Source organism: Hylobates moloch, unplaced genomic scaffold (genome assembly GCF_009828535.3).
Source record: "Hylobates moloch isolate HMO894 unplaced genomic scaffold, HMol_V3 SCAFFOLD_19, whole genome shotgun sequence".
In the NCBI taxonomy this organism is placed as follows: domain Eukaryota; kingdom Metazoa; phylum Chordata; class Mammalia; order Primates; family Hylobatidae; genus Hylobates; species Hylobates moloch.
In genome coordinates this window covers 21,051,021-21,066,090 of record NW_026652294.1, presented here as the reverse complement: position 1 = coordinate 21,066,090, position 15,070 = coordinate 21,051,021, and the positions used below count along the sequence as shown (strand labels likewise).

Genomic DNA, 15,070 nt, shown 5'->3' with positions numbered 1-15,070 from the left:
TTATTTAAAAATCTTTGTTAGAGGGTTTTCAAATCATAGAATATAGATTCTATAGAAGATCCTATAGAAACATTGATTTCATTTGGTGTGGATTTATATTGTGATTGCTGATTTTTTTTTTTTTTTTTTTTTTACAATTTTAACTTCTATTTTAGATTCAGAGAGTACATGTGCAGGTTTGTTACCTGAATACACTGCGTGATGCTGAGGTTTGGGGTATGATTGATCCCATCACCCGGGTACTAAGCATAGTACTCAATAGTGCATTTTTCAACCCTTGCCTCCCTTCTCTCCTCCCACTTCCAGTAGTCCTGTTTCTGGTGTTGCCATCTTTATGTCTATGGGTACCGAATGTTTAGCTCCCATTCTCCCATTTATAAGTGAGAACATGCAGTATTTGGTTTTCTGTTCCTGCATGAATTTGCTTAGGATAATGGCCTCCAGCTGCATCCATGTTGCTGCAAAGGACATGATTTCATTCTTTTTTATGGCTGCATAGTATTTCGTGGTATATATACCACACTTTCTTTATTCAATCCACCATTGATGGGCACCTAGATTGATTCCACATTTTTGCTATTGTGAATAGTGCTGCAGTGAACATACAAGTGCATGTGTATTTTTGGCAGAATGATTTATTTTCTTTTGGATATATACCTAGTAGTGGGATTGCTGGGTTGAATCCAGTTCTCAGTTATTTGAGAAATCTCCAGACTGTTTTCTACCATGGTTGAACGAATTGACGTTCCCACCAGTAGCATACAAGTGTCCCCTTTTCTCCACAGCCCCACCAGCATCTGTTATTTTTTGGCCTTTTGATAATAGCCATTCTGACTGGTGTGAGATGGTATCTCATTGTGGTTTTGCTTTGCATTTCTCTGGTGGTTAGTGATGTGGAGCATTTTTTCTCTGTGTTTTTTGGCCACTTGTATGTCTTTTGAGAAGTGTCTGTGCATGCTTTGCCCATTTTTTAGTTGGGTTATTTGTTTTTTGCTTGTTTAATTGTTTAAGTTCTTTATAGATTCTGAATATCAGACCTTTGTCAGATGCATAGTTTGTGAATATTTTCTCCCATTCTATAGGCTGTCTCTTTACACTGATAGTTTCTTTTGCTGTGCGGAAGCTCGTTAGTTGAATTAGATGCCACTTGTCAATTTTTGGTTTTTATTGCAGTTGCTTTTGAGGACGTAGTCATAAATTATTTCCCAAGTTCAGTGTCCAGAATGGTGTTTTCTAGGTTTTCTTCTGGGATTCTTATAGTTTGAGGTCTTACATAGATTGCTGATTTCACTGGCTGACTTTCTGAGCGTTAGATTTTAAAAATGTGTATTTTAGAATTTTAGTGTTTAGGCTATTTTAAGTGGGAGGTTTTTTTCTCACAACCACTCATGTTCATTTTCTTCCTTTATTTTTTTTAAAATAAAATAAAGGTTTTTCCAGTTCCCTCTACCCAGGTCTTCTAGACTCCCTCCTGTACAGACCTTATAAAGGTGGCGTGGGGTACATGCCCTGTGATAATACTAGAATGTCCTAGACCCAGGGGCTGAGCAAGCAGGTGGCTTCATTTAGTTCCAAGTATTAAGACTGCATGTGTGTCCTCCTGCTTTTAGATCCACAGCTACAAATAAGTTGTATCCCAGGAAGCAGTTGATGGCTACTTTTTTTTTTTCTTCTCCTTTTCTTCCCAGGCTTCTCTCACAAACACTGCCCCCATAACATTAAAGATTGAGACCAGCTGTGGTTTCCTAACACCTGAGGAGCTGAACTGCGGGCTGGCAGATCAAGAGCCCAGCAGCCCTTGGCTTCAGCCTTGCTCACTGCTTTTTCATTTCTCTTATATTTCTGCTTCGTGGGGGTTTTTATCTTGTTTTTGAGACTGGCAGTGTCTATTATTGCTGTGTATTTGGAACAGAACAGGGGGATACTTTGAAGCTGTGCCAAGTTGACCGGAGGGATTTTTTTTTTTCTTTGAGACTCAGTTTCGCTCTTGTCGCCCAGGCTGGAGTGCAATGGTGCGATCTCGGCTCACTGCAACCAACTGAAGGTTTTCTAACCTGGAAACTTGATCAGATATTTTAGATACTCCTCCCCTCCCTTCCTACCCCCACCGCATTCCCTGAAGGCATTGTGCAGGGTAGATTGGAAGGGAGACTAAAGCTAAGTAAGTAATTTAGGACACCACAGGCAACAAATGATCAAGGTCTGAACCAAGATGAAGAGGAGAGAATGGATTTGAAAGATAATTAGTGGGTATAGTCAATAGGCATGGATAACTGAATTTGGGAGGTATATGTTCATATTTCTAACTTAGATAAAAGTCACCAAGAAAGGAATATGGGAAGAAGAGTAGATTTTGGTAGGGCAGTAGATCAGGAATAGAGACAAGAGTATTAAGATTTTTACGATTGTTTGAAGCCTAGCACATGTTTTAGTAAAGATCTTCTGATACATATTTTTCCGAGTGGTGCATCTCAATGCCAAAGATCTTTGAATTTACCATATTTGCAAATTTCTTTACACAATGTTCAGCTCTAAACGTATATACATTTCTCGGGCTGGGTGCGGTGGCTCACGCCTGTAATCCCAGCACTTTGGGAGGCCGAGGTGGGTAGATCACGAGGTTAGGAGATCGAGACCATCCTGGCTAACATGGTGAAACCCCGTCTCTACTAAAAATACAAAAAAATTAGCCAGGCCTGGTGGCAGGTGCCTGTAGTCCCAGCCACTCGGGAGGCTGATGCAGGAGAATCGCTTGAACCCGGGAGGCGGAGCTTGCAGTGAGCCGAGATCGCACCAGTGCATTCCAGCCTGGGTGACAGAGCGAGACTCCGTCTCAAAAAAAAAAAAAAAAGTATGTAGATTTCTCCCCAGCATTTGGAAAACTTTTCCTCAGCATATTCATTCATTTCACAAACTTTTCTTAAGTGTCTCTTAAACAAGCATAGTCTGGCCTTCGTGGATGTCACAGTTAATTGGAGGGAAAAGACAGTTATCAAATGGGCAATGACTAACTGTGGAAATGCTGTGAAAGACACGGGTAAGGTACTGTGATAGTGTTTGAAAGCAGGGCCTGGCCAAGTCAGAGGCCCATGTCTGCATAGGGCACAGTGGGAGAGGGTGTTCACTGTCCGTGGAAGGCTTTCCCGAAGAAATTGGAGCTGTTCCCTGTCTGGCGCACTCTGCCCTAATGTCTGTGCAGAGCTGGCTGCGTCTTACTATTCAAGACTCAGCCATGTTACCTCTTCTGCAAGACTTTCCATGACCACACCCAAAATTAAAGTCCAGCACATCACCCTTCTTTATTTCCTTTAGAGCATTTATTTTATCTGAAATTATCTTGTTTATGATTATTGGCTGTTTCAACCAACTACAATGTAAGTGTAACAAGTGCAGGGACCTTGTCTTTTTCTGACTTGCACCCCCATTGCTTAGAATACTTCCTGAAACATAAGTATTCCAGGAATTATTAACTGACTGCATAAATGTCCTTGGACCTTGATCTCTTGCTTAGTTGCTCTACTAATTTGATTTCCTTGTCCTTTTGTTTGTTTGGGAGGACTCCTCAAGTTGGCTGTCTACTTGTTCATTTTTCTGTCACCTGGATCCTACCCTCACTCCCCTGTCGTGCTCTAATTGAGGTTGCCAATTGTAGCATCACACCCTATGGCCATGGTGATGGGCATGTGACTGTTTCAAGCTGGGTCACCTGGAGTCCTTCTCCTGATACTCCAAATTTGAAGGAAGAGGGAGACTTCTCAGGTGGCAGTGTGAATCTAGAGCTGTTGGTGGCCATAACCATCCAGATAAAAGAAGCCAACTTGGAAGAAGAGAAAATGCAAGCATTTCCTAGAGAAGCAGAGATGGCAGGGGAGAGATGTCCTGGTAGTTTTCCAGTCTTGGCTTCCTTTGTACCTGAGGCTCAGTTGCAACTCCTGGTTTTCCCTGGCTTTTGCCTTACTCAGTTCAAATGGAGTTTCTGTCACTTAGAAGATTCCCAGTTAAAATTGTATATAGAAAAAATTCCCAGTTAAAACTGTATATAGCTTTATTTTCACTTTAACCTGTACCTCGTCTAACAACCTTTTTATCTTGATATGTTTTATGTAATATCCTTGGGTATTGATCTGTTGGACTGGTTTAATTTCTGATTTCAGAGATCCGTGTTTTCTACTTCCAACTCCATTTCTTATTTTGCTGCCTAAGTTTTCTACCTCCAGCACTATTCTCTGTTAGTATGCTGCCCTCCCTTTCTTTTCAGAAACATGTTGTTTAGTAGTAAGAAGGTGCTATCTAATTATTACTGTTGTTGTTATTTAACTCATCCTTGAAGCAGGTTTATTAGGTTCTTCTTGGATTTTCTCACTTTCAACTTTGATGCTTTTGAACAGCCAGGCTAGTACCTAGTATCTCTAGGATGACAGGAAGCCAGGGTAGTGGGCAGCAGCTCACTTCTGGGTGATTTCTTCCCTATGTTTGGTGAACTGCTGTGGCCTGATCTTCCTGGTGCTGCTGACTCCTACCTCAGGGAGGGGCTCTGATGGTCTGGGGAGAAGTCCTCCCTATTGCACCTGGCTCTTTGCTTGGTGTAACTGCTTGTCTCTTAGAACTATTGCAGGTGCCCTCAAATCCCACCAATTCACACAGACTCCAAGGAGAATATTTCATATCTATTCTATAATTTCTAGTTCTAACTTAATTAGAGCAGCGTTACAGGAAATTATTTCAGGCCAAGCAACTGTCTTAGGCAGGTAAGTTGTAAATTGACTTAGTATTTTTCATCAATCTGGTTCCATTTACACTATGTCAAGAAGAAAATTAGCAGCTTTTTGGTAATGTATTCCTTTATGATTAATTCACTCAGTAAATTTTTTGTTTTGTTTTGTTCTGTTTCGTTTTGTTTTTGAAACTGAGTCTCACGCTGTCACCCAGGCTGGAGAGGCTGGAGTGCCGTGGCCCAGTCTCAGCTCACTGCAACCTCTGCCTCCTGGGTTCAAGCGATTGTCATCCCTCAGCCACCTGAGTAGTTGGGATTACAGGTGTGCACCGCCATGCCCAGCTAACTTTTGTGTTTGTAGTAGAGACGGGGTTTCACCATGTTGCCCAGGCTGGTCTCAAACTCCTGGCCTCAAGTGACCCATCCACCTTGGTCACTCAGTAAACATTTACTGAGCATCTACTGTGTGCCAGTCACTCTTGCAGACACTGAAGATATCCGTGTCTAAAATGAGACTTCTCTGCCCCTCATGGAGCTTATATTTTTGGTGAGGAAACAATAAATAAGTAAACCAATAAATATATAATATTAGGTAATGATAAATGCGAAGGTGAAAAATAAAGCAGGATAAAGGAATAGAGAGTGATGAGGGTGGGGCTATTTTAGAAAGGGTAGGCAGAAGGGAGATTCTCTGAGGAGGTGACACTTGAGAAGAGACCTGAATGAATCAGGGATAGAGCCACACGAAGAGTTCCTGGCAGAAGCAACAGCCAAAACATGGCTCTAAGTAGATGAAGAGCTTGGTGGGATTGCAGAATAAAGCACCAGGGTAGCTAGAGTAGAAGGAATGAGGGGGAGGATGGAAGGAGATGAGTTCCTGATGTTAAAAATGGGAAAACGTGTTCTTTGTGCCTCCAAAACCAAGCTTTGTCCATTTTTCAGGGGAAAGATAAGTGTCTGACATATTGTTCCCAAAGGCTAAAATTCACAGCCGACTTCTGTTTATCACATGACACTGAATGGTTTCCCAAAACATTGTGGAAATTCGGGTTATGGAATGCCAACTGATCATAAGAAGCTAAGGGTGTTTAGAATGATATGATTTGAAGCAGTTATAAAGTAGATTTGGAAGGAAGAAATAACTAAGAAGTGAGATTAGAAAAAATAATCTTGGAGAAGATGGCAACTTGAGCAAAAGTTTCTGACACTGTCCACACCAATCCTTAATGAAATGACCTGCAGTGAGAGAACATTGTTGGCCACTGTCATCTAAATATACCCCAAATTTGACCATTTCTCATCACTTCCACTGCTAGTAAATTATAGTTAGAAAACATTAATACTTTAATTCATCACATCTAGAGCCCAAAATGAACATACAAGTGGATCATTAGGGACTTTTCAGTTTCTTTTTGAAAGGTGGCTTGGGAAGCCATGTTTGTGAGTTCATCCCAAGATGGAGAAAGGTAAGTGATTTCCTTTATCGTTTTTCTAGGAAAAAGGTTGAAATAATAGTAATACCTTATATTCGAGTGAGTTATAGGTTACAGTGTACCTTTGTATCTGGGAATTCAACCAGACAGATATTGCTTGTGCTGCTTTTCAGAGAGAAGACTCAGGCCCAGAAGGACCACCTGACTGATCAAAGTCACACAGATGGTTAAGGACAGAGCTATCACTATCACTAGAATTCTTGTCTTTGACTGTGCTCTGTCACTGTGTTAAAAAGCAGCAAATTGTTTTCATAGGATGTTACATCAGAGAAAAGCCAATTTCTCTCTCTTTTCTTGTCCCACCCCAACTGTACCCCTGTAAGGTAACAGATGTTAACAATATTGTGAGTATGCCATCTGTTTGCCTGCCTGCTTGCCTTCCTATATTCTTGCCTATCTGTCTATCTGTCTTAGTCTGCTTGTGCTGCTATAACAGAGTATCACAGACTGGGTAATTTAGAAAGAAAAGAAATTTATTTTCTCATGGTTCTGGAGGCTGGAGAGTCCAGATTCAGGGCACTGGCAGGTTCAGTTGTCTAGTGAGGGCCGCTGTCTGCTTCCAGGATGGCGCCTTGATGCTGCATCCTCTGGAAGGGAGGAATGCTGTGTCCTCATGTGACAGAAGGTCCGAAAGGGGATGGTGGAAGGCAAGCAAGAGACAAATGCTTTGGGAAGCCTCTTTTATAAGGACCTTTATTCTGTTCACAAAGGAGGTGACCTCATGACATAATCACCTCTTAAAGGCTCCACCTCTTAATACTATCACATTGGCAGTACTTGAATTTTGGAGGGGATACATTCAAACCACAGTTGTATGTATTTCTCTATCTGCTTCTCTCTTCCGTATACATATATAGTGGTTTCTTTTCCTCTATATGTTACAGCTTCAAATCACATTGTGTATGTTACTTTTAATCTTTAACCATGTGTCCTGGTCATACATCTAGGTCAGCATATCTAGATCTAATTCATAGCCCTTCTTTGTATGCCTATATTGTTTGATTATTGCAAAGTATATATTGCTTTTTTTTCTTTTTTCTTTTTTTTTTTTTTGAGACAGAGTCTCACTCTCTTGCCAAGCTGGAGTGCAGTGGTGCAATCTCGGCTCACTGCAACCTGTGTCTTGGGTTCAAGTGATTCCCCTGTCTCAGCCTCCTGAGTAGCTGGGACTACAGGCACATGCCACCATGCCCATCTAGTTTTTTGTATTTTAGTAGAGACGAGGTTTCACCATATTGGCTAGGATGGTCTTGATTTCCTGACCTCGTGATCTGTCCACCTCAGCCTCCCAAAGTGCTGGGATTACAGCCATGAGCCACCACGCCCAGCCATATATTGCTTTTAAAAGGAAAATCCGGCCGGGCGCGGTGGCTCACGCCTATAATCCCAGCACTTTGGGAGGCCGAGGCAGGCGGATCATGAGGTCAGAAGATCGAGACCACGGTGAGACCCCGTCTCTACTAAAAATACAAAAAATTAGCCGGGCGTGGTGGCGGGCGCCTGTAGTCCCAGCTACTCGGAGAGGCTGAGGCAGGAGAATGGCGTGAACCCGGGAGGCGGAGCTTGCAGTGAGCCGAGATCGCGCCACTGCACTCCGGCCTGGGTGACAGAGCAAGACTCCGTCAAAAAAAAAAAAAAAAAAAAAAAAGGAAAATCCAATAATGTATTTAAAGTGAAAAATGTAATGCCAGTATATAATTTTGATCATGTATTAATGACTTATTTACCTTTGAAAGTATAAGAAAAGGAATATACTTATCAGTAGTTCTTTATTTGCTGCAGGTTTTTTCACTGCTGAGATTTTTATTTTTAAAAAAATTTCTGTAGAATAAAAATTAATTATAGCCTTAACTAGTATTTCCTTTTCTAAGCAGATTCAATGTATTTTTCAGGTTATTATATCCGGGAAAAATCTAAGCAAGTCATCACATTGCTGATGGATGAACAGTTGCTGTGTAAAGAGAGGGAAGTGGCATGTCGGACTAGACAGCGTACCTCCTACTCTATGTTTTCTAAAAGACCGCTTGGTTCAAGTAACTCACTGACAGCGTGCACTTCTGCCCCTACACCAGATATTTCTGCTTCAGAGAAGAAGTATAAGCTTCCTAAGTCTGGAAGGCTACGTAATAAAAGTACGTATAACGAACATTGGCCTAAAATGCAACAGGTATCATTAAAAATGATTTAAAAATATAAAATATTATGTTTTAGTACTAAATTATTAATATTATTTAGTATTTCTATTACCATATTAGGCTTCATACTATAGAAAACAACGATAAAGAATATTCAGTAGAAGATTTTACGACCTTTGTTTTTTTGCTTTATTTATTTATTTATTTTTGAGACGGAATCTTGCTCTGTCTCCTAGGCTGGAGTGTAGTGGCACGATCTCAGCTCACTGCAACCTCTGTCTCCTGGGTTCAAGCAATTCTCCTGACTCACCCTCCTGAGTAGCTGGGATTACAGGCACCCATCACCATGCCCAGCTAATTTTTGTATTTTTAGTAGAGACAGGGTTTCAGCATGTTGCCCAGGCTGGTCTCAAACTCCTGACCTCAAGTGATCCTCCTGCCTTGGCCTCCAAAAGTGCTGGGATTATAGGCGTGAGCCACTGTGCCCGGCCCAATTTTATGACTGTTTTCTGAATGTAGTTATCTTTGATTCAAATAAAATGTTTTTGAGCTTTTAAGGTATTAAACTAGTGACTACCCTATTTGGCATCGTGATTCAATTTTAAGATTTTTATCCTTAACTGGAAAGTGAAGGAGTACAGTTTTCTAAGACTAGGTGTCTGGATATGTGTGTATGAGGTCTCTTTGATCCTGTAACATAAATCAAATAATTGAAATTTTCTAAAGTATGCTTCAGAATCCTAAAAGTGCTCTAAAATTATTCTAGGACAATACCTTGTACCCTTTCCTTTGCTTAAAACTTTAAATATGGACTACTGAACTTTTATAAAAGACGGATTTATTTATAATGTTATAATAGACATGAGTAGAAAAATGCTATCATCTTTTCTACCAAATTTGCTAAAACTTAAAAAAATATCATTTTGCTCTAACTTCTCCAGTAGAAACCCTGTTGATAAGTTGTGTATGAGAAATGGACAGCTTGAGGACGCAAAAACATTAATGAAATGTGACTTAGAGAACTGTCCCTTTGTATTCAGTACAAATGGATAATTCCAACTGTCAGTTAAGTGCAAAAATGTAACAATGTTAACTAGTAATACCAACACGAGTTAATCTTGCTAAAAATCATTCAAGTACTTTTCTGACTTAATCAAGAGTTTCAAATGTTCACCCAATGGGACATTGAGTGAACATCCACACTTGGGATTGGAGAGAGACATTATAAGAGGGTAGCCATTGTAATTATAGTAGCAAATACTACCTGCTTCTAAAAGTGATGGGATCTTTAGGGGATCTGATTCTTTTGAAATAGATCTCCAAAAGAGACAGCCACTCATTTTGAAATTTTCTCATGGGAGCCTTTAAATCAAATTCATCCTAAAAACAGAGTAACAGAGAAGAATAACCAATTATGACTCATCCAGAGTTTCTTCCCTCTTTTGCTTCTTCGATGTTACCTTTCTTACTCTTCTTTCTTCCTTTCGTCAGTTCTTTCTTCTTTCATTGTAAACACATAATTATTGAATTTATTTAAAATTTGGATATTCAGCAGAAATTTGGAACTACAGGAGTGAATAAAATAAATTTTCTTTTATCATGGAACTAACATTCTAGTGATAGAGACTGGGATGTCTCTGTCACAAGCATAAAATATGTCAGATAATAACAAGTCCTATAAAGAAAAGGAAAGCAGGGTCAGGGAACAGAGTGACAGGGGTGGGTTTATTTTAGGTCACGTAATGAGAGAAGGCCTTTTGGAGGAAGTGAATCTTTAAACAGACCTGAATGAAGTGAAGGAGCAACCCACAGACAGGCATACCTCGATCGATTGCACTTTGCTTAATTACACTTCACAGATAACGCATATTTTACAAATTGAAGGTTTGTGGCAACCCTGCACCCAAGAAGTTTATTGGCACTATTTTTCTGATAGCATGTGCATACGTGTCACATTTTGGTAGTTCTTGCAATGTTTTTAACTTTTTCCTTATTATTATATGTGTCATGGTGATCTATGATCAGTGATCTTAGATGTTACTGTTATAATTGTTTTGGGATACCACAAACTATGGCTGTAGAAGACCAGTGAACTTATTGATAGATGTCATGTGTGTCCTGGCTGCTTCACTGATCCCGATCTCTCTCTCTCTCCTTGGGTCTCCCTAGTCCCTGAGAGTCAACAATATTGAAATTAAGCCAATTAATAACCCGCAATGGCCTCTAAGTGTTCAAGTGTAAGGAAGAGTCACAGGTTTCTCACTTTAATTCAAAATCTAGAAATGGTTAAACTTAGTGAGAAAGGCATGTTGAAAGCCGAAACAGGCTGGAGGGTAGGCCTCTTGTGCCAAACAGTTAACTAAGTTATGAATGTAAAGGAAAAGTTCTGGAAGGAAATTAGAAGTGCTGCTCCAGTGAATACAGGAATGATAAGAGTGGGAAACAGCCTTATTGCTGATATGGAGAAAGGTTGCATGGTCTGGATAGAAGATCCAACTAGCTGCAGTATCACTTAAGCCAAAGCCTAATCCAGAGCAAGGTTCTAACTGTCTTTAATTCTGCAAAGACTGAGAGAGAAGAGGAAACTGCAGAAGAAAATCTTGAAGCTAGCAGAGGTTGGTTCATGAGGTTTAAGGAAAGCAGCCGTCACCATAACATACAAGTACAAAGTGAAGCAGCAAGTACTGATGGAGAAGCTGTAGCAAGTTATCCAGAAGATCTAGCTAAGGTAATTGATGAAGGGGGCTACACCAAACAGATTTTCAATGTGGGTGAAATAGCCTTTTGTTGGAAAAAGATGCCATCTGGGACTCTCATAGCTAGAGAGGAGAAGTCAATGCCTGGCTTCAAAGCTTCAAAGGACAGGCTGACTCTCTTGTTAGGGACTAATGCAACTGGTGACTTTAAGTTGAAGCCAACTGCTCCTTTACCATTCCCAAAATCTTAGTGCCCTTAAGATTTCTTTAAAAATATTACTGCTCATTGACAGTGCACCTGGTCACCCAAGAGCTCTGATGGAGATGTATAAGGAGATTAATGTTGTTTTCGTGCCTGCTAACACACAGTATTTATTCTTCAGCCCATGGATCAAGGAGTGATTTCAACTTTCAAGTCTTATTACTGAAGAAATACATTTCATAAAGCTATATCTTCCATAGATAGTGATTCCTCTGATGGATCTGAGCAAAGTAAATTAAAAACCTTCTGGAAAAGATTCACCATTCTAGATGCCATTAAGAACATTTGTGATTCATGGGAGGAAGCCAAAATTTCAACATTAACAGGAGTTTGAAAGAAGTGGATTCCAACCCTTATGGATGACTTTGAGGGGTTCAAGACTTCAGTGGAGGAAGGAACTGCAGATGTGGTGGAAATAGCAAGAGAACTAGAATTAGAAGTGGAGCCTGAAGATGTGACTGGATTGCTGCAATCTCATGATCAAACTTGAACAGATGAGGAGTTACTTCTTATGGATGAGCAAAGAAAGTGGTTTCTTGAGTTGAAATCTACTCCTGTGAAGAAGCTGTGAACATTGTTGCAATGCCAACAAAGAATTCAGAATATTACATAAACTTAGTAGACAAAGCAGTGGCAGGATTAGAGAGGATTGACTCCAATTTTGAAAGAAGTTCTACTGTGGGTAAAATGCTATCAAACAGCATCGCATGCTACAGATAAATCTTTTGTGAAAGGAAGAGTCAGTTGATGTTGCAGGCTTTATTGTTGTCTTACTTTAAAAAATTGCCACAGCTTTCCCAACATTCAGCAGCAACCGCCCTGATCTATCAGCAGCCCTCAACATGAAGACAAGACCCTCCACCAGCAAAAAGATGAAGACTCGCTGAAGGCTCAGATGGTTGTTAGCCTTTTTAAATTAGCAATAAAGTATTATTTAATTAAGTTATGTATATATATTTTTTAGGCAACATGGTATTGCATACTTAGTCTACTAAGTAGACTGCAGTCTAATGTAAACATAACTTTTACATGCACTGGGAAACAAAAAAGTTTGTGTAAGTCGCTTTATTGGAATATTTGCTTTATTGCAGTAATCTGGAACCCAACCCACCACAGTATCTTCAAGGTGTGCCTGTATATCAGGCAGAGGGAACAGCAGGGTAGATGCTCTGAAACTGGAGTGAACTTGGCCTGGTGAATTGTAAGCTTAGGAAATGAATCCCTAAATTGATACAGAAGTAACCCAACTCTGATTTTATGATTCATGCAAGAAATTCTAGTTTATTGTTTTGTAGTCACAGATTGCATTTTTTTTTTTTTTTTTTTTTTTTGAGACTGAGTTTCACTCTTGTTGCCCAGGCTGGAGTGCAATGGCGCCATCTCGGCTCACTGCAACCTCCGCCTCCAGGGTTCAGGCGATTCTCCTGCCTCAGCCTTCCAGAGTAGCTGGGATTACAGGCATATGCCACCACACCTGGCTAATTTTGTATTTTAAGTATAGACAGGGTTTCTCCATGTTGGTCAGGCTGGTCTCGAACTCCTGACCTCAGATGATCTGCCCGCCTCGGCCTCCCAAAGTGCTGGGATTACAGGCGTGAGCCACCGCGCCCGGCCACGAGGGGGACATTCTTAATGGGACAGGAAAAGTAGCAAATAAAACTCAAAGATCAGTAGATTAGTTAGAAGGAGGTGCATCCACAAGTTATGATAGTAGAGGCCACAAAAATGCTAGCAGCTTAAACATACAAATTTATTTCTCTCTTCTGAAATACTCTCTTGTAGGTATTCTATGACTGACATGGCTCTCTACGATGTTGGCTTCAGGGCTATTTTTGAGTCTCGTTGCTCCACCAAACTCAGCATTTAAGTTCCACTTCATGGTCCACTTCCACTTTTTGATTCATTGCTGCTTGAGCTCCAGCCATCACATCTGCCTTCTAGCCAGTAGAAAGGAAGAGAGATTGAAAATATGAATGTCTCTTCCCTTTTTTTTTTTTTTTAACAAGGACACTTGTTAAAAGTTGCTTTTTAACATTTTAGCTCATGTATTATTGTTTAGTACTTAGTCCCACTGACACTCCTAGCTACAAAGGAGGTTGAGAAATATCATGTGCCCAGATGAAAGTTAAGAGATTCTGTTATTAAGGAAGATGGAGAGAATAAATGCTGGGGACCACAAATCATTTCTACAATACTGGGAAAGAATACAAGCAAGACACAGATTAAGCATGGTAATATAGAGTTGTCTGACTAAATGGAATAAAAATATAAATTTGAATATGTAAAACAGTAGGGGCAGATAGCTGAGAGTACTCAGGGCAATTCATAAATGACCTAATAAACTCAATTTGATATGAGTAGCAACTAGGAACCATTGTAGGCCTTGGAGAACAGAAGGAATGTTTAGCTTAGTCACAGAACTGAGCTTCCTTATTACTGAAAACAGCTGTTTGTGCAAGATAATTCTTATTGCTTTGTGTAGAAATGAAGGAGATACAAATTGAACGAAGCTTGTAAGAGACAGTTGTTTCAATCCAGGCATCCAGGACCTGCTCCTAGGATTATAGAAATGAGGAAACAGTAGTGTTTAAAGATAGACTGTAGAGAGGCAGTGGGGGTAAGTGGATGATGTATTGGAGAAGAAAGAGAGAAATTGAAATTGACTAACATTTGCATTAGAGAAAATGGAGGCAAGTGATGATATCATACAGGTAAAGTTTCATTAGAAGGAGTCTAAAGATGTCTCTAAGTTATTTAGTTACAGCGAAATGTAAAATCAAATGCAGGAAATGTGATTTCCAGCCTTTAGGACCTAGAGCTGAAACAGCTGTGCCTCCCTTCTTTATGGTGAATCAGCGAGGGAAAAGAGGCACTTTAAAGAAGGTGTTACATACACATCACCACTTCTACTTCTTTTTTTTTTTTCTTTTCTTGGATGTTTTCCCAAGTTTTAATTCTAGTAGATAGCTTGGGTGGTTTTTGTTTAGAAGCTTTTGATGTTTGAAGGAAGAGATGGGCTGAAGGATCATTGCTGCTTGATGGCAAGACAGAACAATTAAAAAAGGGTAATTATAACTCAGCTCTAAGCGTCAGGCCATTTTTGTAGAGGCAACAGTTATTACAAAAGTGATCTCCAGAGGCACTACTTACAGCCAGACCAGCAAAACTTTACCTGTGCTGGTCATCTGATCTTCCATAAAGAGCTCTTCACTAGCATCATTCTTTGCAAGAGAACTTTACCTGTATTAAGGATTACTCTGGTCTGTGTCAAATGTAATAGCATTCCATATCGTGGAAAAATTTCCCTGAAAACTATCATTGCTGTTGAACCAAAATTATACAGTAGGTCCTTGAATAACATCCTTTTGTTCAATGTTGTTATAACTGATGAGAAAAACATCAATTCCTGGCTGAGGCCTCTGTCTGTGTGGAGTTTGCACACTCTCCCCCTGTCTGCCTGGGCTTTCTCCATGTTCTCTGCTTTTCTCCTACTTCCCAAGGATGTGCACAGCAGGTGAATCAGCATGTCTGAATGGTCCCAGTCCAAGTGAGTGTGGAGTGGATGTGAGTGCGCCCCACAGTGAAGCGGCATCCCTGTCCAGAGATGGTTCCCACCTTGTGCTTCCAGGATGGGCTCCAGCCACCTGTGGCCCTGAAGGGAGCAGATGAATCATCTTACTTGTTTTTACTAATACTCCTTAAATGTATGTATAGCTCACATTTATTTCAACATTTAGTAATAAAAGTGGGCCAGGCACAGTGGCTCATGC

At 40.3% G+C, this 15,070-nt stretch overlaps 1 protein-coding gene across 3 annotated transcripts in view; it reads left to right on the top strand.

Annotated features, from left to right (window-relative positions):
• The window catches only part of ENTHD1 (ENTH domain containing 1), a 145,476-nt gene that overhangs the window by 22,886 nt on the left and 107,520 nt on the right, over positions 1 to 15,070 (top strand). For all 3 annotated transcript variants that reach the window (XM_058431920.1, XM_058431919.1, XM_058431918.1), the window contains exon 3: positions 8,100 to 8,339. In XM_058431920.1, the coding sequence (XP_058287903.1) occupies positions 8,100 to 8,339 (240 nt within the window). The remainder of the gene's footprint in view (positions 1 to 8,099; positions 8,340 to 15,070) is intronic.